Genomic DNA, 24364 nt, shown 5'->3' on the forward strand with positions numbered 1-24364 from the left:
TGACAAAGTTGCTGGGAGCCACTGAAAATACAACTTTTTGAAAACAGCCCTCAGTGGGGAACTTTTTGACATGTGAATGTACGACGTCCACTTTAGGCCTTAATCTACTAACACCTTGAAAATACAGACGCTAGTAGAGTGCAGAAAATACAGAAGAGCGAGGAAGGAGGGTAAAATAGAAGATGTGAGATTACGTGAGCAGTGCAGCAAGAGAAACCTGTCAAAGGAGTGAATAGGAGTGAAGGGTGAGGCGCCCGAGATGTTCCGGGAGTGAATGGAGGATGGAGAGAGAGGAGGTGAAGTGGAGGAAAGGTGTCGGAGACGGGGAGAGTGTGAGGAGAGAAAATGAGACGTGTTAGTGGGATTCTTTTTCTTCGTCTTCTTCTTCTTTTTCTGAAGCGCTCTACTGAGTTCATGTCTCTAGACAAATAAATACAGCAGGTAGAAAGTTGAGGGAATATCACAGCAGTAAAACACATTTCCTGAGAAACCCATTCAGGAAATTGCGGCTGTTTGTTTTCTTTCTGAGCGTTCCGGTCTCCTGGGAATTACATCCATATAGAGGGAATTCCCAGCAGTCAACAGATGTTGCCTAGACAAATTATTGAAAATGTAGAATGTAGAAACGGACTCAGTGCTGCCATCCAGTGGACAGAAGTGGTATCACCTAAATCTTAAACGCTGCACCTTTAAACTTCATGTCTTTTTTTTTTTTTAGTTTGTGTGTTTATCCTGGCGTCCAGAGTTGTATTTTTTTCTTTACCTAACTTCCTCTAACGGCTGATGACTCCATGCTGTGACCTCTGACCTCCGGAGGAAGCGAGACGCCGTTAAGGAGGCTTCCCTCCCATCTGGGCCTCATCTTCTCGTGGCAGCACTGCTGTAAAACGCATCCAGGACACGAGTGGCAGATCACAGAGAGGCGTAACGCACAGCATGAGTTCACCGTCTCCACCTCCTCCTCCTCCTCTTCCTCCTCTTCCTCCTCTTCTCCCTCGGGCCGTTTCCTGCTTGTCTTGTTAATTTGGTGCTCTTGCCCCCGTAGACACACACACATGCGAAAACACACCGACAGATATTTCGCAATAAAGAAATAAACCCAGCAAGACTCCCATCTGATCGTCTTGATTATTGGACAACCGATCAAAACGCGTGACAGCGTTTTCCCCGCAGGGCCGCCGTGTCTCAACGTTTTAGGCTCTTAATTATATTTCCTGCTTGACTACCTGGCCACCTGTTTCTTTTGGCTTTCTCCGTGTTCAGACTGCGCGTTTAGGGACAGAATTCATCACCCTGTGTGATAATATCATTCCTGTTTATGGCTCGGCGGTGGATGATGTATTTTTTTTGATAAGAGGTGTTGGATTTTACAGAATCTGGTTGGTGATTTTCCAGTTTTTATCGCTTAAATCAGCTTTCCCAACCCTATTTTTTGAAACCTCAAAGAGACATAAGACAGGCTGCAGACCTCTTTTCTATGTTCGGGAGCGACTGTCCTGAATAATACGAACAACACATGATATTGGACTCTATTCTTGAGGAAATGCCTGGGTTTGATTTCCACAAAAAAAAAAAAAAAAAAAAAAATAGCAGGTTTCTGGTTTTATTGTGTTGCGCACAAACTCACAGTGTGTTATTGAATGTGAACCACAAAAGGGGCTCGATGAAAACTCAGTCACTTCGTCCCTTTTATTGTAACTCGGCGGGAGATTTACAGTGCTTTCAATCAATGAGAGGAAAAAGCCCTGCTACACTTCCTCCGCAGTCATAATTCATTGGTTTTATTGGACGACAAATTCGGTACAAACCAATCAATAACATGCAGGAGAAGGTCTCGAGTAAGAAAATATGCATTTTTTTTTAATGCTACATTTGTCTGTGCGTTCACATTTCAATGATTAAAAAAAAAAATTGCACCAAAGAAATGTTAAAAGTCTGATCCCCCACTCCAGGGACTTTATTCACTCTCTCTCTTTTTAGACATGCATATGAATTTTTATTGTTCCCCGCCTGACATGTAAAGAATTGACGCCTGCTGCTTGTGTTTCTCTCGGCTTCAGCTATCAGTCAAAACAGGTGTGTAACACACATTATGGACTGATTATATAGTAGTGTCTGGACAACTCGTCTGGCAGTTTCCCTTCATGTTTATTTGAGCTTTTTACCCGAAATACATGAACATACAATCGGCTAATATCACATATAATGTGAATATTTGAAAATCCTACAAAACAGGACATTTCAGGTTGAATTCGATGGTTTGGGAAAACATCGTATGACATTTTTCTGACATTTAAAAAAAATCAGTGGCAGTGTAATTGGAGTCATTTGTGTCTTTTTATGCCTCTTTATGCTTTTTTTGTTGGATTAATGTGGTGTAATGTAGCCAAGACTTTCAGTGTGGACTCTTCATTGATGAGTGTCTGGAATCGGTTAATGATAATGGAGCTCTGTTTAGTCAACTGTTGTCAGAATATGTCAGAAATAAAATGTATTTTCTAGGAGTTTGTTGGTTGTTTGTGGTAAAATACGACAAATTTAGCTTTAATATATATTGGAGTATTTTCAGAAGACAACATTGATTCTGTTTCATCTTTTATTTCCCAAGTTGCGCCGTCGTTTCTTTTAATCATTATTTTTTAGGCATCTGAGTCAAAAAACATGCATTTTTCACTCACACAACGCTTGCGTTGGGATGAAGGAGCAGGAGGGAGAGGCAGAGAGGAGCCTGGGAGATATTTTTGACTTGACTTCACAGCCGGATGTCTGAAGAGGCTGACGTCAGCTCGCCGTCCTGCACCTTTTGTCACGTTTCGCCTGCAACTTTCATGTAAGACGGCGGCGCTCGTGCACAAACGCAGACCTGAGATGCATGCACGATCACAGCGGAGGAAAAAAAAAACAAAAAAAAACTTGCATCCTCATTTTGCCTGCACACACGTTCGTGCAGGCACACACACACACACACACACACACACACAACCCCTCCCAACCTCGTCTTCTCTCCTCCCAGAGGCACAGAGATATTTTTATCTTCCGTAAAGCCCAAACACTAATGAAGCATCGACGACACAAACACATTTCCATGATTTTTCATATCTGGCTTCCTCTGCCGCCGCTGCCGTGACGCGCCGCTGCATCTCCCGCCTGCCGCTGTGAACAGAAACTGCCACGGTGAATGAGAGTGGAGATCACTGCGAGTCGTGTCTGATGCATCCCCGTGATAATCGGACGTCGCAAACAGCCGTTCAACCCCGTCGCTTTCTCCTCCGTTTGAACGTTTCCAGTATCCTGGTGGAGCAGCTGACGGTGTCACAGAATAAGACCCCATGGCTTTTATCCACTTCCATTTCTTTTATGATGAATCAAACTAGGGTACTCTTTATTAAAGCAAACTCAAACTTCATTAAATTCGCTATTGCCAAGTGTAACAGGGACCGCAATTGCAAGCTGTACATATAGAATCACAGGGTAATTCAGCTTAAACGCTTTCAGCAGACGTCTCTTTGTTAATTTGATATTTAGCAAGATATACATGAAGAAATGTGTTCAGTCAAAGAGTTCAGGGAAAACAAAAGCTAATCCCCAATGCACGGCAGGTGTAGTCAGATCAATCTGCTGCTAACACTAACCTGGCTAAGAGCAAAGAGTTTGATTTCTTGTCATTTTGTTTTTTAAATTACTTCATCCCCCTCAGACTTGTGAGCTTTGCCATCAGCTCTTCCCACACAAAGCAGGACTTCCACACGGCTCATCCTCTTGATCTTGAACAACAAAACAGGCAGAATCTAAGATTTACTCGACCAATACAGGCAGGATACGCAGTGTATCCATTTGCTTTATCACAAGATTTGAAATTGCCGTTTTGTTTTTTTCTCTCTGAGCCGTAATCCTTCGCAGACATGAGCACATAGAGATGATTGTCTCTTGTCATTGCTGTCGAGGGATGCGCCATCAGCCCGGCGTGATGCAACCGACTGTCATCAGGCCTGACGTTCGGAGGCAGTCGTGGCCGGACCCACACGTCCCGCACGCACATCCAGTCATTCGTCCACGGCGGGATCAGATTCGTGCGCGGACAATAGAATGCACCTGTTTTTTTCTGATTATCTGTCATAAGGATTTGTGTCAGTTAATCCTCTGCAAATATACAGAAGCATAAAAAAAAAATAAAAAATACTCCACAGATGGATTTTCTGCGCGGCTGTACGGTTCTCCATCCCTCTGCAGGTTCACGTCTTGTTTTCATGGGGGTGGGCTGTAATTTACTCAAGCATTGCACTGAGCAGCGCTGATTAATTGTGCTTTCAAATTTTAATTCTTGGTGACATGCATCCACATCACAGCTGAGTCCTTGCACATGAGGATTCTGTTAATAATCAGAGTTTTTGCAGTCTTAACAACGAGACAAATACTTAACCAGTTGAGGATTTTTGAAAAGTAGTCTCACTTCCTGGTGATTAAGTTATGAAAAGCTTCTTCATAAACCCCATAAAGCCACAAACCAGCCAGCATCCATGCAGTTATTTCCATCATGAACTCCACACTTACTTATCTCGTTATAAGTCCCCCGTGAAAAATCACTGTTGCAAAAGGAAATCTATTCCGGTGTCGAGTCAACTAGTAATATGTCTCTGATGTGATGATAATACTGGCGTTTAAATAAATATATCACTCCTGAGAATTGTCGTCTCGTTCGTCACCGGAGTGGTAAAAGCATCTAATGAATAGTCCCATCATCATAAAGCCTCTGTTGTTCCCCATTAGTAGATTTTAATGCAGAGCTGCAGTCGATGGAGGCCAGTGGCAGATGACTGCTGCTTTATTTATGCCGTGTTTTAGTTAAAAAATTAAAGCTTTTGTGAGATTGATTGATTATGCTATTGGCTTCCAGTCTGTTCACTTTGTAGTGCCTGAAACTGTGGCTGTGTTTCTGATTAATAACGGGCAAGTGAAAGTCACATTTTTTGCATCTGCAATGTCCTGCTTCTCAAAGTGTTTCATACAGATTTCATTAACATTCAGCTGCATGTTGATTGCTGGGTTAAAAACTCCCAAGAAAACAAGCTGTAAAACTCGAACAAAACAGGAGAAGACATTAGTAATGGAATCAGAGAAGCTTAAAAACTGTATCGAAGCAAAACGGCTTGTAATGACTGTTGACTGTGTCGACTTATCAGGTACAGAAGGTTACTGACTTGCTTATGGTAGCTTAGCTGCATGGAGGCAGGATTTTAATGGATTAAAGAATTAGACCTGGCGGCGGTTTGGGTTTTTGTGAAGGTGCGTTTGCGTGACAGGGCGCTGTCGTCGTCCTGCTTCCTCCGTCCGCTGCTGCCCCGGGGTCACCGGGTCACCCCGATCAAACAGGGCTCACCTTTGAACCCGAAGCACCGCTGCGTACCCGCGAGCGCTCAGACATGTGGAAGCTGAATAAGTCATCTCCGCAAATGCTCCGAACCGTTCGCTGTCATCTCTGTGGATGTTGCTGCTGCTCGGCTGCAGACACTCTCTCTCTCTTCCTGCATTCCTGCACATCTGGATTCTCTCTCCACTCTCTCTCTCTCTCTGTCTGTCTCTGGTTTTAGTCATGGCCATCTGTTCTTTCTCTGCAGCCACAGTGAAGTGTTTGCCGTTTACAATTTAGATTAAGGAGAAGTCGGCGCCGCTGACAGCAGGCCGAGTGGCTCGCTCTGTCCCTTCCATTCAGCGTCTCCCTCGCTCCCATCGCAGCTCCAACATGTGGCACCTGCAGCTGTTCCCATTAATGCACACGTTATCGAGTGTGTACAGTCAAGTAGATCAGACTCTGCGCATGCACGTGCACGCCCGTTCACCAAAGAAGCATTTCTTCGCGAATGTTTGCATGCACCCTCTTTACGTTATAATGCATTTTGAAAATGCATCTTTCTTCTAGAAGCAAGTAAAGCAAACGTCAGCTTTCATGTTGTAATAAATAGCCCAACTTTATCCCCATTTGTGTACTAAAACAGCAAACGTGGATGCTCATCAAACACTCTTTAGCCGATGACTGCAACCTAAACATTTGGCGTTTCTGTTTCCATTTGCAGCAGCTTCGTCTCTGTAAGTGCTCATCCGTTCTCACTTTCATGCGCGGCCCGGGTGAGTTGAAGCGAGAGCACGTTTATACAAATGAGATCCGCTGTCTTCAGAATGTCCCCGGCGCACGGCCGAGCCCCGAGGGGGAGACTCGGAGACAGAGGAGGAAGAGCGGAGCAGCGTCGAACAAAGCAGAAGGGATTAGCTCCACTTTTAATTCCGATGGCGAGCCCAGCTGCTGTTTTTTTTTTTTTTTTTTTCCCCCTCCATACATCCCTTCTGCTCTCTTTCTCTCTGTCCTCTCTGTCTCTCTTCTTCTCTCTCTCTCTTTTGGCGGCTGCTGTTTTTTCCGCTGCCCTGAAGCCAGGGGCAGGAAGTGTGTCCATGGCGACTGCAGGAAGTGAGCCTGGGCTGGTCAGCCGCAGCCAGGTCTCCTCGGCACGCAGCTCACCGGCTGCAGCTCCTTTCAACCGTCTCGCTTTTCATCGGAGCTCCAGAAGACGTTAACTGTTGCATTCCTCAGATCTCCTCATCTGAATCTTACAGCAATGAATCGGCAATGAAATCCTCATTTATTTGCCATTTCTTCGAAATCACGGCGTTTCGATGATACAAATGTTTGATTTACAAAGGCTGTGACTGAAAATTGAATTGAAAAACATGAGCTCAGGGGTCATCCAGTGTGTGCAGGAAAGTTTGGACACCGTGAATGCTTTGCTCCACAAACAAGCATTTTTAACTAAATGTATTACAAGAAGCAACAGTATTCCTAATAATAAAAGATGCTGTTTTTAAACATCCTGTTTTCCAGAGAGCATTCGGTCCATTCTTGTTAATTTTGGATCACAATCAGCAGTAAGATTCAGATTTATCCGTGTTTTTGTGTGAAGATGCTCTGGGGCTTTTTCCATCTCCATTGTGCTCGCCTTCCTCGCCACACTGAGCAACACTCTGTCCGGTTTTACTAATGAATCAATCCCTGTCTGCACACAGCAGCACGTTCCTCAGCGCCTTTCACCACTAACACAAACCAAACAAAACCATTTTCTCTTTTTTAACTCGCACTACTCTCTCGTTGGCATGCTTTTTGAATTTATTCCCAGGTTCACTCGTCGAAAACGCTTCAGATTTATTGGTTAAAAGTCTCCCGTGGTGCTTCTCCTTCTCTCCTCTGGTGACCTTTACCCTCTGGCTCCACACGAGTCTGTGCCAAAAACTTGAGGGGCATCTGTATGCAGGACACATCCACAGGGTGCCCACAGTGTGTGTGTGTGTGTGTGTGTGTGTGGAGTGTGTGGGTTGTGTTTTTGTGTTTATGTGTCGCTCCAGAGGATTGATTGTTGGCTCTGCCTGCACAAAGGCTTCGCCGATTCTATAGCTTAAGGAGAAATAAGAGGGAGGGAAGATACCGGCAACAAAATATAGACCAGCAAGTCTACAGAGGTCAGTGACTGATGACATTTAGCAAGATGAGCGAAAAGAAAATGAGCATTATGCACTTTTTTTTCCTCATATGTACAGTTTGTGCTGTATTCGTATACTTTATATCGACATTTGCATAAAAATAAAAGTTGCTATCACAGTTGTCCCTTCAAAAACAGGTGGAATACTGACTGTATATGTTTTACTTTTAATCCTCTGCGTGTTTCCGAAGCAGGACAAACTCAGCAAGGACAAGCTCAAAACTGTTTCCACAACTTTTCTGCTCGTTATCTTCCAGAAACTCCCCAGCTCTGCTAATGCACTTTATAAGACTGCAAATATTAAAATATTGCTGACACGGTTTCCAATAATCACCTCTTAAAATATGAAATGGATTTGGTAATGGACACATGATGATTTATTCATACCAGCCATGAGCCAACAGCTAAGTTCTTCCACTCGGGGTGAATCACTTCAAAAGACTTTTTTTTTCCCGATTAACAGAAGATGTTAGATGGATTTTAAAAACACGATGACATTTATGTTGCAGCATGTTTTTTTTTTTTTTTTTTCATCCGGTGCGAGTGTTCCTGCACGACTCGAATTAAAACGCAATCCCTCCTTCGAAAGGTCAAACGTAATGCTCCCAGGTCGCGCCATCTGCCCTCTCTCTGCTGTCCCGATTGCATAAAAAAAATGAATATTTGCGAGAAAAGGCGGAAAAAGATACAGAAGTGTTTCTTTTAAGAAAAAGGGCCTGGGTGGTTTTTCCTTCCAGACGGCCTCGTATCCAACGAGGCAGCGAGCTACTGCCAGCACTTATCAGTTCAAAAGCCCAGAGCGATGCGAGAGAGAGCGAGAGAGCGAGCGAGCGAAGGGAGAGACGGGGGGAAGAGAAACGCAGGAGAGGAGGAGGAAGCGCTAATCTGGGGAGAAGCAGCGAAGCGCCAGAGAATATAGGCCACTGGCCCATTTTTCATTGAGGAGAAAAGAAGATTTACTGTGTGTAAAAATAGTGTGCTTGATTCAGATATCTTCATCTTTTTTTCTTTTTTTAAAATATCAGTTCGTCCGGTCTTTCCTCTCTGGTTTGATTCGTCCTCTCTTGAGCTTGTTTCCTTCCTTTCATCCGTTTGTTTAACAAAAAAAAAAAAAAAAAAATCGGTGAGTTGAATCCGCTTTTCCCAGGACCCCCTTGGGAGGGCGCCAGAGATCAGAGTGGGGACCCGGGGCTTTGTCTGCTCCGAGGCTGCCGAAATTGGATTTGCATACGTTAAAGAAAACAACAAAAAGACACTTTCTAGAAACTGGAGCAGAGTTTGGAAACTTCCCATTTTCAAGGCTCCAGGTTTGGTTTGTTGTTGAGAGTGGGCGGGGCCTCCAGTGTTTGGCTTCACTGTAATGATTTGGAAAGTTCAAAGTCCAAAAGAAGTGGGTTTTTTTCCTTAATTTACAATTATTTTTGACACTATATTTTTGGAACTATAAGATGCTCTTCTTTAAAAGTCGTTGGCTGGTCGTGTGACTTATATTCTAACATATATGTCTACATATCATGTGCGACCACTAGATGGCACTGTTTGACAACAGAATGCTGCTACATGTTTCACTGACTGAATTTACACCACTAAATTTCTAATATATACTTACCGCTACATAAAATACGTGAAAGTGCAACAGTGTGCCACAAGGTGGCGTCGAGTTAATGGAGCCGAATGAAGCTCCAGTACATGAAGCTTTGGGGAATAATTAACCACACAAATTAGTTAAACTTAGAGATTCACTTCTGCCGTTCAGTGAACAAAGCCAGCTTTAAAATAAATGGGAATGTTTTGTTGATTTGAATTAAAAACACACACAAATGGCTCACAGAGGAAAACGAACTGCGCAGCATTGAAAGGGAAATGTAGGAATTCGGAGCAGTTTCACCTGTATGGATTCAGAGACTTGACTTTGAATTGGTAAAGAATACGCTTTCGCTCAAGGACGTGACACTTCCTTTTGACAGCGCCGACAGACGAGATTTTAACTTTCCGTGTAAGACCGTAAGCTTTTAAGAAGTCCTTCACATCGCTGCAGCTTATTTTTCTTTTTGCCTTCTGACTGGAAAGTAGATTTCCAATCCAATCCTGACCCTGGCTGCGTCCTCTGTCTGGCAACTTCGGTAACTTTCCAGAAGAGAAAGCTCCCTTCGCACAGTGAAGGTGAGCGAGCTGTTTACACTCCTGTGTAATGGAGAGGGTTGGACTCTGGCTTCATTTAACAGCAGATTCTTCACTCTTTCTTCGCACGCGGCCAGTTTCAGACAGACGTTTTTTGCTTTTATACATTAAAGGGGGAAAATAGATGACCGTACCCCCATTTCAACACCTAATAGTAAAACTTCAGGTGCCTTTACATGAGAGCTTGTGTACTGAGGTGAGAGAGAGAGAAACAGTATCCAGCAACATTAAGAAGCTCTGTGTTGTCAGAAACACAGAGAAAGAAAGACTTTCTGCATCGTCTTTGAAAATCAAAGTCTATTCAGGCGGTTGGATTTGACTCGGCCTTGTTAGTGAAGTACTTTCTTCGTTCACAGGACTGAGCGGGAAAAATAAAAGTTATGGAAATAAACCAAAAAGACTTCAAAATTAGAAATATGAGCTGTATTAGGACTAATCAAGATGGATTAGTTTGATTGAACTAAATCTCACAATTAAGTCCTCAGTTGGTGTGATGATGGTGATGATAATCAGTTCTCTGGTATCAGTCCATGGTGGTGTGCAAAATGCTTTTTAAAACATTGAAACTCCTCTTTCTGCCTTTAATTGCTCATAATATTTAAAAAATTCTTAGAAACTATATATTTGCTAGAATTGTATAGATCATGTTCATGCAGGCACAGTTTTAAGTATAAAATGGTTGTAAAAACTCCCCGAAAAGGCTCTTTATATTTTGCTCAGTATGTATCTTGTTCCGAACATCTTCAGAAAGTGCAAGTTTGAGCCTGCATGCAAGTGATTTGGATCATATTTGTGCATATTTGTAAATGCACAAAGTGACATGGACTGTGTTTGTGCACGCACAGTCTGGTTAAATGCAGAAAAGTTCTTAAAACCTGTTTAGAAATTCTAAATTTTTTTATTTTTGCCTTTGAACCTGTGACCTGTTGCTTTCACTAGTACCAACATTAAATGACCGTGCAGATTTTGTAATGCATTAATCTGTTGAAACTTGATTTTCCTTTATGTAATATAATATACACTGATGTTTTGTTTCTTGATTACGGTTCCATTTGGTTCTTTTATAAAACGTGTGTTGTCACCTCTGTATAGAAAGTTCTGTTCCTCGAGGCTGCAACCCAATGGCAACTTAAGGATGGGAGATAAATATGTATATGAATTTCAACTCAGCATCAGAAGGCAGTTATTTTGCAATCATTAAACACATTCCTTTGCTTTTAATTTATTTATTTTTCTTTGTGATAGGGCAGAACTTGGAGGCCGAAGTGAAATGCTTTGAAAGAAAAAAGGCAATTACCTGTTGTGTTCCGAGATGCAAATTCCTATATTACGTTGAGGAGGAGAGCCTCCTGACCTGAAAAGTGGATTTTGGAGGCGGGCAGTGCTGCAACCTGCAACCGTGAGCTCTTCTGCCTCCCACTCTCCTGCAGCTCCTGCTGCTCCTGCAAGACTGAGGATGTGTTCAGGCTGGGAGAAGATGCTCTGCCTCGCTGAGACGAACATTTTTGTGTGAAAACAAGATGTACATAGAGAGAGAAACGGAGCCGTTGCTTCCCGCTGCCGTTGTCTGAATTCGGATCAGATTACATCAGGTAATTATATAATTTTTGGAACACGAGCTGGTCTAGAATGAAACTGCAAGCAGTCGCGAAGTCGTTGACGGGCGATTTAAAGATGGAGAGTGGGAGGGACTCCTACTCTCTGCCTCTCGGTCCACCGGAGTGAAAGCGGGGAGAAGAAGAAGAAAAGAGAAAAAAAAAAAAAAAAACGAGTGAAAGAAATGAGGAGAGGTTGTGAAAGGTCACCGAGATTTAATGAACAAGATAGAGACGAGCTGTTCTGCCTCCACCAGTAAAAAGATGCAGAGGAGAGGAGCAGAATAAGGAATGCGGTGTTGTATTTCAGCCCTTACTATCTTTGCTTTGGCACCGAACCCAGTATTTTAAAGACTTCACTGGCGGCTGTGCTCGCGTTGCTTTAGAGCTTTAAAACAGGAAGAGAGCAAAAGCAACCTACTTTCCACATCATTAAGCTCCAGAAATGGAGCATTGTGGGTACATCTGTGAAGAAAAATGGGTGAGATCCACTGTTTCCTATCGAATCGCGGTGAGATGTTGCAGTCGCGAAAACAATCAACAGGTCTGCAACACATTTGTGAATGTGAAACATATGTTTACTCACCTGTGTTGGAAATGACTTTTTCATTCAGGAGGTTGCGCGAACAATGACAGTCGTTTCCATGAGACACAGTTGAGAAATAGTTTTAAAGATGCAATGCTGTTACTATTTCACTAAGCTCCTGTTTACCGGAGGATCAGTGCCTGTTTAATCCTGGATTAGCACATTTCCCGTGACAGCGTCAGTACAGGTGTACACAGGTGTGTATCTATTTTTGACAAGAAAACTGCACAAAACCGCAAGAAAATTGTTTAGATCCAAGAGATACGGTCCTATTTATGCATTAGTATTAAATTTTAAAAGGTATTTGTGTTACATTTGATCATTTAACCAGTCAATAATGTGATAATTTCTGAAAATACTGGTCAAAAGTCCCCACATTAATACCTCAAATATTTTATATCATCGTCAAGTTATAACAGAATAGAATGGATTTGCTCTGTTCCAGTTGAAATACATCAAGTTACTACAAACATATTGGACATAAACACAGTAATAGAGGTATTAGATTTCCTGATAGGGTTTATGAGTGGGTGTAAATTTAAGGAGCCTGAGAACTCAGCAGCAAAAAAAAAAAAAAAACAAATAACAAGAGAAACAGTGTGAGGAGAGAGAAGAGGGGGGTGAGACACCCAGTCTGGATTATTGTAAAGGAAACTGCAGAGCGGAGTCTGTGGCTCCTTCCAGATCTCTGTCAGGGAGATTTTTCAGCAGCTACCCTGGTGGTGCAGTTGCCATGGTAAAATCTAAAGGCTTGTAGTCCAAACACAGTCGACCAGCAGTGCGTGTGTGTGTGTGTGTGTGCATGTGTGTGTGTGTGTGTTGAAGGAATGAATGCATTTTCTGACTTTTCAGAGTCACCCTGCAGCACAGACTTGCCTGTTTTGACAGTTTTCTGCCCAACTGGGCCTGTTAGAAACACATCGGGCTGCAAAAAACTGCTACTGCGCGTCCAGATTCTGGGAAATTTTAGAATCTACAAAAAATAAACGGACCAACCGAACAGGAAATACTTCTCAGACCATCTCGCCTCTTTTCGTGGGTTTTATTTGCAGTGATGCACTCTGGCCTTATTCACAGCTCCCTGAAATCTTCACAATTTTCCATGTTTCTCTGCTTCAGACAACAACTCTGAGGATATAATAACAACTTGTTGCCGGTAGCAGATGGTATGATATAGAAATAATAATCAGTGTTATTCTCTTCACATGTCAGTGGATAGGATGTTACGGTGGATCAGTGCCTGAAGAGAGAGAGACAGAGCAGACAGTGTGAGCGAGGAAGCTATTGATCATATGACTGTCACAATGCCACGGTGGGGAGATCAGCACCCTCGCATGCTGTCTTTGCCCCCGCTTGTTCGTGTGTGTGTGTGTGCGTGCGTTCGTGCGTGTGTGAATACACTCTTTTTGTTCCTATTCTGTCTTGAAGTTTTCTGTTTGCAGACAGTTTTTCCTGCGCTGCCGGCAGACGTCTCTTCGTAGAATTGCAGGTCGTGCAGATATTCAAATATTCGCGAGGTCAATCACCCCGCCGCACTTTTTTTTTTTTCTTTTTTTTTTTTCTGAAAGACGGGAGAAAGTGAGGTGAGGTGTGGAGGGGGGGTGGGGGTGGTGGTGGTGGTGGTCTCTGCCCTGTCGCTAGGTAACAGTCTCCCGGCCTAAAGGCAAAGCCAGGCCTGGTTTCCATGGCAACGTCGATGGTGTGGAGGGTGAATGGAGTTTTGGTTGTATTGTTTTGTTTGTGTGTGTGTGTGTGTGTGTGTGTGTGTGTGTGTGTGTGTGTGTGTGTGTGTGTGTGTGTGTGTGTGTGTGTGTGTGTGTGTGTGTGTGTGTGTGTGTGTGTGTGTGTGTGTGTGTGTGTGTGTGTGTGTGTGTGTGTGTGTGTGTGTGTGTGTGTGTGTGTGTGTGTGTGTGTGTGTGTGTGTGTGTGTGTGTGTCAGCACAGAGGAGCACTCAGCATCAGCGCAGCAGATGGACCAAATGAAAAGAGAGTTGTGAAATACGAAGCGTTTATTGGAAAATCAAATAATATTTTTGATCTTGGCAGGCGCCCGGGGAGGAGATGAGATGTTACCGCGGCTCTCAGGGAAAAGAAAAAAACGCGGACTTCACCTCACGTTTATCCTCATTCATCCGTTTCATGCGGATCAGTGTTTTGTTTTGTTTTTTTCCCAACACAATACACATGTTCAGGACACGATCTTTAGAAAGGGATTATGGGATACGACGCTCTAGATCTACAAGTCTGTCCATTTTGTAAAACATTATTATTGCATTGGATGATGGGAATAGTTGATAAGTGCTTTCCAGTGTTGCACAGCCTGTAATCGTCACAATTATCACACCTGTAGCTTTTAGTTTTATTTATTAACACCTTTAAAACTATCGGAAATGAAGAACACAAAAACACGTCAGCTAATTATTCATTTAACTCTTTAATAAACCTTTCATCATCTAAGTGATGGTGCCATCGTTCTCCTGGAAACCTCCGCCAGCAGACGTCAAGATGAAGACTGGAAGAACACAAGGAGGGGGGAGGAAAAAAGCAGGTGAAGATAGAGAGGGATTTTAAAACAGGAGATGGCAGGAACGGGAGACGAGTGTGTCGTGTCTGGATGCATAATGAGTTCAATCGCGTCATGTAGAGCAGCAGACTGAAGGGGATCGAGGGTTAATAGTTTGAGCCGTGGAAGCTGATGGCTTCCATTCACACTGAGAAAGCAAATGCTTTGCTCCTGCCACCTATATGTTTCTACCCCTCTCTCTCTCTCTTTCACAAGTTAATGTATAAAAAAAAACTTGAACGCTGTGAATAAGCCATTTGACTTAGTCATGATAATTGCAGTGACAACTCTCTCTCCCCCTCGCTCTCACACACACACACACACACACACTCACACACACACTCACACACACTCGCTCGGGCAGCAGAGACAGAGGAGCGAGCAGACAAAAGCATGTTTGTGTTCATGAGAATGTGAAGCACAGTGGGTCTCTATGTATGGACGCAGTGTCCGGCTCGTCCCAGAGAGACCGGGGTGGGGTGGGGTTGGGGTTGGGGTGGGGGGGCATTCGAAGGGGATTTTGCAGACTCTTTCCCTGCAGCGTTTCAGATATGTCTTTTTATAATCCAAATGATCTCATCTCATCAACATGTTCCTGCAGGTTTTTGTTGCATTCTGCCAAGACATCAGTTAACACTCATTCATAAACATTTCTCTCTGTTTTTACCCTAAACTATCAAAAACATGTGGCAGAAGGAAACATCAGCACGACTTACAGAGGTGTATTTTTGCTTTTGAGATTACAAATTAAAGTTGTGACACCTTTTTTCCCTCATTATATTAGTATAAAATGCTGGGAAATAAATTTTGAATTAACTTAAGGTAATTTGTTACAATGTAGTCGTGATAGAAATTGAATGATTGCTTACAAAATCCTGTTCTTGTAGGAGTTTTATGATATTCAACACATCCATTCTTACATTAAGCTGCCATTAATGCTGGTGTAAGGACAGAAGAAATATCAAAAATCTACATCTTTTTCATAACTGTGCCCATGCGGACTTCTCCTGTGACTCGAGTGTGTTTCGGTTTTTGGTGTATGCTGTGCTTCCATCTCTGTGAAGCGTGACCAATCGCACACATCTCAAACTCACGGCTGGGAAAGAGTTAAGAGCAGCAGGAGAGGGAGCTGCAGAAAGACTAAACGTAGCCACTTCACCCATTGTCGTGTTTTTTTCTCCCCTCCCTGCTTCTCCTTTAAAAGTACACAAAAGCAGCGCCGGTCCATTGTGGTGCAAAACAGGGACCAGGCAGGGCGACCTGGGTCGAGACAGGAGGTTCTCTCTCTCTCTCGCACACAGAAACACACAGATACACATACGTTTTTGTGTTTTCTTGCATCCTTTTCTCCTGAAGAATCTGATACTGTGAAATGTCCTATTATGGTTTTCTTTAACGTTAATGTTGGACCCTCGTGGTTGTAGATCCAGACAAGAGCTCTAAACTAAGCTGTGACTACTTGCCTGCCTCAATCTCACCCTTTTAGTCTAATTTTCAAAATATACATGGTCAGTGTGCAACTTATTTATTGTCCTCACAAGTATAGCAACAATAATGAGGCGATACACACTTTGCATTGACTGACATTCATTTTCTGCAGACTGACTCTGAAATCCATCCTAACTGTTACTCGCGTAGCTACTTCCCTGTTGTTAAACCAACCAAGCTCTGTGCTAAAAACTGACCAAAAATGAGTTTTTTTCCTCTCGACATAAAAACAGGAATAAATATAAAACAATAAACACAATGAAAACTACAATTTAAGCTCCCTCACTGGTATACAGCGTGCACACTGGCATGTGGTTTCCTGCGTTTCAGTGACAGTGTATTGACTTACGTTTATGTCCTGTGAACTTACTTGAACCTTAAGCACAATGCTAACATCCCATTTCGTCTACTCCCATTTGGTCTCCTTCCCATTTCGCCTACTCCCATTTCGTCTACTCTGTTTCTGACATATATTCCCATTTCGTCGACTTTCGTCTACTTTGTATTTTTCCCACGTTTCACTACTTTTCCACAGGTTTTGCTGTAATGCTATATTTTGACCAATTCTTACCCTTTTAAATACTAAACTTCAAGGGTTAGGGTTAGGGCATTGAACAGGTTAGGGTTTAGGGTTGGGGTTGGGGAAATAAATAGCTGTTGTAGCAGTTTTCATAATAAATATCCTGTTTCTTAAATAACTTTCATAGTTAATGTTATTTTGGTGGTCTAATGTTGAAGTAGACAAAGTATACGAAATGGGAATGTTGGCTAAAAAAGTAGTAGACGAAATGGGAATTTCAGAGTAGATGAAATGGCCATAACCACAACATGTCTTAACCATTGACACCGAGTCTTTCTTTTTTGGCGTTTGCATGTTCTTCCTGTGTATGAACGGGATTCCTCCTGGTACTCTGGATTCATCTCATAGTCCTGAAACATTGAATGGCTGAGCGACCGAATAACACATCCTTCCATCCTGAACAAGAAGTCAGTGAGTGAAGCATGCCTTGCACATATTGCACATAAGAACACACACACACACACACACACACACTCACGGTGAAGACGAGTCGAGGTGCATATTCGTGCTCTCTCCTCCCACACGCAGCTCTGTAATGATTGAGCAAGATGAATTGGTTAGTGAGGAGATGAATGTGACATTTAACGCTGAAATAACACACACATGCAAACGCACCTACACACACACACACACACACACACACACACACACACTCACGCATTGAGTAAAAGCGCCCTGTCATCATTGTGCTCTCGCCCCGAGGCTCAGATCGTGGTTCAGACAATCCCAGCCAAATGTCACCATTATCCATTAGAGAGCAGATAAACAAATCTGACCTTAAATCAGCCTCTGGGACGATTACGTTCCGCCGCCACGTCCTCCGTGGCGTTCCGCACCATCCCATTCATCACATGCTAATCCACACATTTTGCTGTGATTAACCTACTGAGTAGCCATTAGGTGTAAATTTCCTCTTTTTTTTTTTTTTTTTTGACTCTGAGGTTATTTATTAAGGCAGACTCCAGCTGCGTCTTTGGATGAATGAACGGCGCCGTCGCCGGCGTCACTCGGCCTTTCAGGGAGAACGTGTAATGAGCTCAAGGTCCGCCGCTGCGCCGTACAGCATCAGCTCCCGTGCATATGCCCCCCGTGTGAAGGCTAAGAAGATTAAGTGCAGATAGTGCTGCCGCACACTGAGACGATCGAGCTCTGAAAAAGGCTGCGGCTCTGCGGCCGACGGGCGCCGTCTGCTGGCGGGGGGGGCGGTACCGGCGGCGCCGCTATATAGGTCACGCCGCTCATCACGCAGCTCTTCTGGGCTTTTCTGTACAGCGTGTTTATCTGCGATGAGACGGAGCGGATCAGAGGCAGACGGAGTTTCGTGCCAGTGCCCATGATGCACTGCACAGAGCGGCAGCCTCTCGCCAGCTGCGCGGATGCCAGGGACCAAAGACAGGGGGGAGGGTTGGGCCTGCATGTGTGTGTGAGGGATCAAGTGAGCAGCGAGTGTTAAATGCAGGTTTCTCGCTGTGGAGCTGTTTGCACGGGATGGATTGAACGGATCCTGTCCCGATGCAACTCGTATGGAAGTTGCTGAAGTGTCCTCAGAGCGAGAGATGTGATGTCTGAAGCCAAATGAAGATTTCAGTGAATTAATTGATCCAGATCTCAGAAAAGTTGTGTTTTTTTTTCCCCCCCGGAAACGGAGATGGAGTCGGGAATCTCAGAAGCCTGCGTCTGCCTCGTGATGTGTTTCTGTTTTCCAAACCGACACAGCTGAGCAGGCCAGACGTCTTCACAACATTTCTGAATCACTGTCTGTTTCTACATCTCTGTTTCTTTTGGGTCTTTCTGTCTTTTTTTTTCTCACCAGCTGCCTACTTCAGAGCAGAAGCTTTCACGCCAACAGAGGAAAATACTCCATCTTTGTGTCTGTAACCTTCACACAGGCACTCATTCCTTAATGCCAGGCTGATCTTTATCTGCTGAATGCCCGTGCTCGCTTCCCAGTGCAGGTCAAAACATGAAAAAACAAAAAATAAAGTCAAAAGCAAGTGAAAATTCAAAGAAATGTTTCTCCAAAAATAAGTTGCTGAAAGTTTTATCAGAGCAAAATGTGAACTGCAGCTAAATGTGACATGCAAGAGTTTCTTCTCTTTTGTTGTCAGATTTAAGTGAAAAGGTTAAGAATAAGGTGGAAATACAATACGCTGTATCGTTTGTTTTTGAAAATCAAGGGAAAATAATGTTATTTCAGAGAGAAAAAAGCTGAATTTTCGAAATAAAAGTAAAAAACTTACGAGTAAACATTACACAGTGACGTACCGAAAACAGATGAGACTTGTGAAATAAGCTGTAAGCTGCAGCAAATAAAAACTTCCAAAGAAAAATCTTCTTGCTCCTGCTATTAACATCTTTCCAAACCTTTCATTGTCTGTGTTTTCTTTGCAACTGTTGCCTGTATGAACGATTGATGGCCTCGCTGTGTGAAGTGAATATGAGCTGAAGTAGAAACGGTGACTGTGACTGACGTCGTGCTGTCGGCGAACAGATCTGCCCTTTGGGACGTTATTAACTCAGCTTCAGACGCTGAAACATGTCTCAGAGTTTTGTTGTGCGTCTTAAGCCCGCTCTGAATGCTGTGTGTTATTGTCATCACTCGAGATTTCCGAGACATTTTTCCACAGTCGACTCTGGGAAGTAGGTGGGCCGCGGCTCACCGGGCAGTCGTAACAACTCCGGGGTTGAATTCAGCTTCTCTCCGGTTTCTTTCACCTTGATTTGTAATTTAAAGCGTCACTCACTCCTCCCGCCTCCTCTCTCTCTCTCTCTCTCTCTCTGCCTCCTCCACCAGAACATGGCGGAGTACAGCTCTCTGCTCAGCGACCTGTCTGAAAACATCACCAACGAAGACCTGGAGCAGCTCAAATCCGCCTGCAAGGAAGACATCCCCGAGGACCAGAGCAACAACATCACCTCCTCCAAGGAGTGGTTCAGCTACCTGGAGAAGAACGACAAGCTGGCCCAGGGTGAGGCGCACCAGCTCTCACACATCGCAAGTTGTTTTTTACAGCATGAGGGTTTTTTTGGGGGTAAATAAAGCTCCTCCCGTGCAGATAACCTGTCGTACATCGAGCACATCTTCGAGATCTCGCGACGGCCGGACCTCCTGACGAGGGTGATCGAGTACCGCACCACCGTGCTGAAGATCTCCGAGGATGACGAGATCGACACCAAGCTCACGCGCATTCCCTCGGCCAAGAAATACAAAGGTAGCGCGCTCCTCCAGACACGCTGCAGGCCGTAGCTTCAGTGACAGGGTTTGTTTTCCTGATTTCTATCGAGAGGGGTTTCAAATTGACTTAAATATTTAAAATACATCTATGTGATGAGTCAGTACTAAAAAGAAATTTGAAAAAAATGACAAAAAAAGCCTCTTAAATGACTTCACTTTCTGCCAAGTTCAGTGACGCTCTGCCCCCCAGTGGTCAAACAGAAAACTACCACTATTACTTTGACTAAGAGCTGCCCAGTTTCACACAAAAAGACCTTTCTGCATTAAATATCACTGAGTTTTTGTTAAAAGTTCATGAGAATCATGTTAAAAAATGAAAAAAAGTTTTACAAAATAAGTCAATGGTAAACTTCTTCATGAAGTTTCTTCCTGTGTAAGAAACAGGGAAACATTTTTTCATACTTTATCTTCTTTATTCGACTGTATTTAGAAGCGATTTGTTTAATTTTGATAATTTACCAAAGCTCTTAATTCACCAGACACAGTCAAAGCCAATCAGACTTGCATTAATTGTTTTGCTCCACAGAATTTGCTCTTCTAAACTTTTAATTTGTAGAATGTTTTTTTGATATCCTGTCATTTACTTTGTGGATTAAATATGTATTTCTGTTCCTCTGTGTTTCTGCTCTCTCTATTCAAAAACACCACCGCTAAAACCGACAGACATCATCCGCCAGCCATCCGAAGACGAGATCATCAAGTTGGCCCCGCCCCCTAAAAAAGTGTGAGGTCTCCATCTGTCGACCGGCTCTTTGCACCTTGGTTCCTTCACTCCCGGCACTCCAACCGACCGACCAACGAGTTCTGACCGACTCCATCGCGCCCCCCTCGCCCGGCCCTCACCTCCGCCCCACACACACCTCCTCCCCCTCCCCCTCCCTCCCCAGCAGCACCACAGGCCGCCACAAAGAGCGGCGCCGGCCGCCATCCACAGAGCATCCAATCAGATCGTAGCAACGCAGCGTCTGTCCGAGCCCGGCGGGGGTGGAGGGGGCGGAGATGGCAGGCTGCAGAAATACACACGAAAAAAAAAAAGACGCTGCAAGTGGAAATCCTGAGACGGACTGACCGAGCGTGTGTGTGTGAGTGTGTGTGTGTGTGTGTGTGCGTGTGTGTGTGTGTGAGATGAGAGAGAGAGAGCCAAAGTCTGCCCTCGACTGAGTGGGTCAGTGCGTATATGCAACTGTGTTGTGTGTGCGTGTGTGTGTGTGTGTGTGTGTGTGTGTGTGTGTGTGTGTGTGTGTGTGTGTCAGTAACAAATCACGAACCACGCCTCCAAACTTCAAACGAAAGTGAAACAGGACACAGTTTCACACTGTCTACACACCTGAGAGTGTTTTGGTCCATTCCAGTCATCTTGATTGTGGAGATTCGGCCAAAAAAAAAATCTAAATTCGCAGACTGAATAGTGCAGTTTGAGAATTGAAATCAACCTAGTTTTTATTATTGAGAGGAATTATGGAAACTGTGTCGTGGCTAAAGAGGATGTAACAGAAGGAAATAGAACTACAGCTCATACATGTGTGGTTTGTTGCTTGTTTTAACGCGCAGCTGCATTCACGATTTGCCGTTAAGCAGAAGGTTAACCGAGCTGCAGCCTCATCTTACCGTTTTCTCAAAGGCAAAACAAAGCAGATCGGATAATCCAACCTGTCGAGGAAGACAGATTTCCCCGAATGTCTAATTAATCCTTTAGATTTATTCTGGATAACATTATTTAAGAGTTGATCAAGCTGCCACAAGTTTAGTGCAAAGTCCCTTTACTCTTATATATAAGATTACATTAAAGTCTAATATAGTGATAAATATCTGAAAAACCTAAATTTCATAGAAAAACGCCAATGTTTGCATTTAACCCATATAGAAAGAGTTATTTAAAGAAGATATTTACACAAGAAAACTGATATTTCTGTACGATGAAAGTTCCCTGTTCATAGGTTTTATTTTCAACACAGGGCCCAGATAGCATTAAAGTCATATTTTGTATGAGCTGAAACAGAACAAAAAAAAATAATAATAATAATATATTGAGAGAAAATATAGGAGAAATAATATATTGAGTTTATGTTCTACTGAGAGAACTGAGGCTCTAGCCACGGATTGTCAACATGGGAGCAGATTTACAACTAAAGTCTAATTTTTTTTTTTTTCATCTCAGGTTAAAAAAAAAAAACTGATCTGAACAAAGGACGTGTGAACATATATTTTTAGCTCGTAATTGTGTGAAAACACAAAGACGGATGCTTAAAGGTACAGTGTGTAATATTTTCAGCTTAAAAACTTAAAAACTTAAAAACAAACTAGAAATGATCATCAAACTTAGCTAAAATTCAAAAGCGGAAACCATCGTGCAGTACCGCCTTGTGCCACTAGGTGGTGTAGTGAGCCATTTTTCCATTCTTCCTCTCTTCAGTACAAGAACGGAACACTAAAAAAAATACCAGTGTATCACTGCTGCCCCCTACAGCACAAACGTGGCACAACTTCAATCTGACACTGTACCTTTAAACATTGCTTTCATTTCATTTGATGCACTGAAAAAAAACCAGAACTGACCCGTGTGTAACTTGTCTTTGAAAGACTGACGAAGGAAATCGATAGATGGTGAAGGACAGACAAACCGGCATGCGATAAAGACGCGCGTTCATTATTGAAGATGTACATAAAGCATATATTTTGACAGCGATCTCTTATACACACACCACGGCTCATAACTATGCTATCCCTGCCACGCACCAACACAATAGCTAGCAAGACTGTTGAAATTTAAACTATAATAACCGCTCTTTTGAACACTGTGTATCTCTTCTCCCCACGATAAAGCCTTAGCTCGTACTCTTAAACCCCGGAAATTTCCAACGACTGTGAGAGGTGGCGCGGCGGCGAGACAGGGGCGCCGCGGCGAGTCAATCAACAGCCGCTCTCGCTTTTTTTTTTTTTTTTAACGGGAGCGGCGCTTACTTTTATTGAGAAATTTGCTAAGGACTTCGGTGTCGGTGTGTACAGAACGTGTGTGTGTCGTCTGTGTCGTCCTTGAAGCTATAGGATCAAAAATACAGAGGAAGCCACATTTATGGGAAAAAAAAAAAAAACTCAATCAGTGTAGTTGAGTAGTTTACTTAGCCCCGCCCCCCCAAACACCTTCCCGCCACATTCCCCCCCCCTGCCGCCACACTCCACTCCGACCCCCAGTGCCAACGACCAGGACTTCTTATTCGGTTTGGGTCACAGTTTGCGTGACCTTTATTTTTTCCTTTTGTATTGCTCGGTGTGTGTCGTAGTCTTGAACTGATTTGTATCCTATGCATTTGTAGGAAGAAAAAAAAAAAAAAAAACCCACAAAAAACGAAACAGAACTCTGCACTGTAACATATCCTCCCCGCCGACCGCCTAATCTAAAGGACTGAGCTCTCTAATCGTCGACAAGTCAGGGTGTCTGTCTGTTTGTTTCGTTCGTCTGTTGCCAGATCCTCACGTCGTCGTGCTGCATGCAGGACAGGGAAATCACAGCCCCCTTCGTCCATCAGTATGAAAACCGGTGGGAGAAGACAGAAAGAAAAAAAAAAAGAAGAATAGTTCGACCAACAATACTGTACTACCTGCTACGACTACCGGTCTGTTTCTTCACACGAGGCCAAATCAAGCGTTTTGTCGCACCGTTAATGGAGTAATCCACCCTGAAATACACTTTCCCGGGGGTATTTGTGGGTGGATTCTCCCCTCCAGACTCGGCCGGGCCGGGCCGGGCCAGACCCCGAGTGAAGCGGTGGCCGCCTTCCTTTTTAGACCTGAGCCCAGCGGGAAACCACTGCGTCCGCCTCAGGCCACGAGCGTGTCGTCAGGTAAAAGGGAGGCGACGCGCAATCCGACCGCTATGACCTGCGGGCGATGGTCTGAAAACAGAAAAACACGCCGATCTGATCGCCACTTTCCGGTTTCCAAGGAACTTTAGCCCGAACCAAAAGTCTGAACATGCTGTACTGTCAGCACAGGAGGATTAGAGCCACTGAGTTTTAGTTTTTTTTTTAATTATTATTATTATTTTGCTTTTATAAACAGCAACTTGTGGGTTTAGACGTTTGTGATTATCTGATTTTTTAAAATTTTTTTAATTTTTTTCCCCTCTGTCAGAATTTAAGTAGGCGATGGACTCCTGTTAGGAACTGTTTGGTAGTTTATTAATCATTTCACACAAAAAAGAAATGAAAACCTGATGTTTTAGACGTTCTGGTTGAAGACTTAATTAGGATAATTCACATTAAATTGTGTCAAATTTGACTCTTTTTTTTTTTTTTCTTGTTAATGTCACCGAGACGCGTCGCAGTTCAAATTCCAGGTTTCCTCTGTAGCTGTGCGCTAAATATATCGACATATCAGTCACAAATGATGTCAAATTTGGATTTCCATGCACCGATCACATATCAGCTTAGTAAAATGCTGCAAAAGCCGACCAAAACAAATCCAGACGGGCTCATGGTGGAAAACTGCTCAGCAGATAATTAAGACACAGTGAAGGTTCTCAGCATGTGATGCTAACTACCAATGAGATTTCATTCAAACAAGTAACATTTCCCTGAAGGACGAGACCGTGTTTGTTTTTTTATTCTTGTTTT

At 43.4% G+C, this 24364-nt stretch overlaps 1 protein-coding gene and 2 long non-coding RNA genes across 3 annotated transcripts in view; 2 read left to right on the top strand and 1 right to left on the bottom strand.

Moving 5' to 3' along the window:
* Nucleotides 1-20609, top strand: part of pea15 (proliferation and apoptosis adaptor protein 15) — a 34494-nt gene extending 13885 nt beyond the window's left edge. Inside the window, exons 2-4 of the mRNA XM_030083674.1 lie at nucleotides 19311-19485; nucleotides 19573-19728; nucleotides 20415-20609. Coding sequence (XP_029939534.1) covers nucleotides 19314-19485; nucleotides 19573-19728; nucleotides 20415-20479 — 393 coding nt within the window. The 5' untranslated portion in view covers nucleotides 19311-19313 and the 3' untranslated portion in view covers nucleotides 20480-20609. The remainder of the gene's footprint in view (nucleotides 1-19310; nucleotides 19486-19572; nucleotides 19729-20414) is intronic.
* The window catches only part of LOC115382043 (uncharacterized), a 24741-nt gene continuing 377 nt past the window's right edge, over nucleotides 1-24364 (bottom strand). The window contains exons 2-3 of the long non-coding RNA XR_003930493.1: nucleotides 2904-2912; nucleotides 1-11 (exon numbers count right to left, since the gene is read on the bottom strand). This is a non-coding gene — a long non-coding RNA (uncharacterized LOC115382043). The remainder of the gene's footprint in view (nucleotides 12-2903; nucleotides 2913-24364) is intronic.
* LOC115382036 (uncharacterized) overlaps nucleotides 7213-24364 on the top strand; it is a 19604-nt gene continuing 2452 nt past the window's right edge. The window contains exon 1 of the long non-coding RNA XR_003930492.1: nucleotides 7213-7350. This is a non-coding gene — a long non-coding RNA (uncharacterized LOC115382036). The remainder of the gene's footprint in view (nucleotides 7351-24364) is intronic.

Source organism: Salarias fasciatus, chromosome 3, assembly GCF_902148845.1.
Source record: "Salarias fasciatus chromosome 3, fSalaFa1.1, whole genome shotgun sequence".
Taxonomy (NCBI): Eukaryota; Metazoa; Chordata; class Actinopteri; order Blenniiformes; family Blenniidae; genus Salarias; species Salarias fasciatus.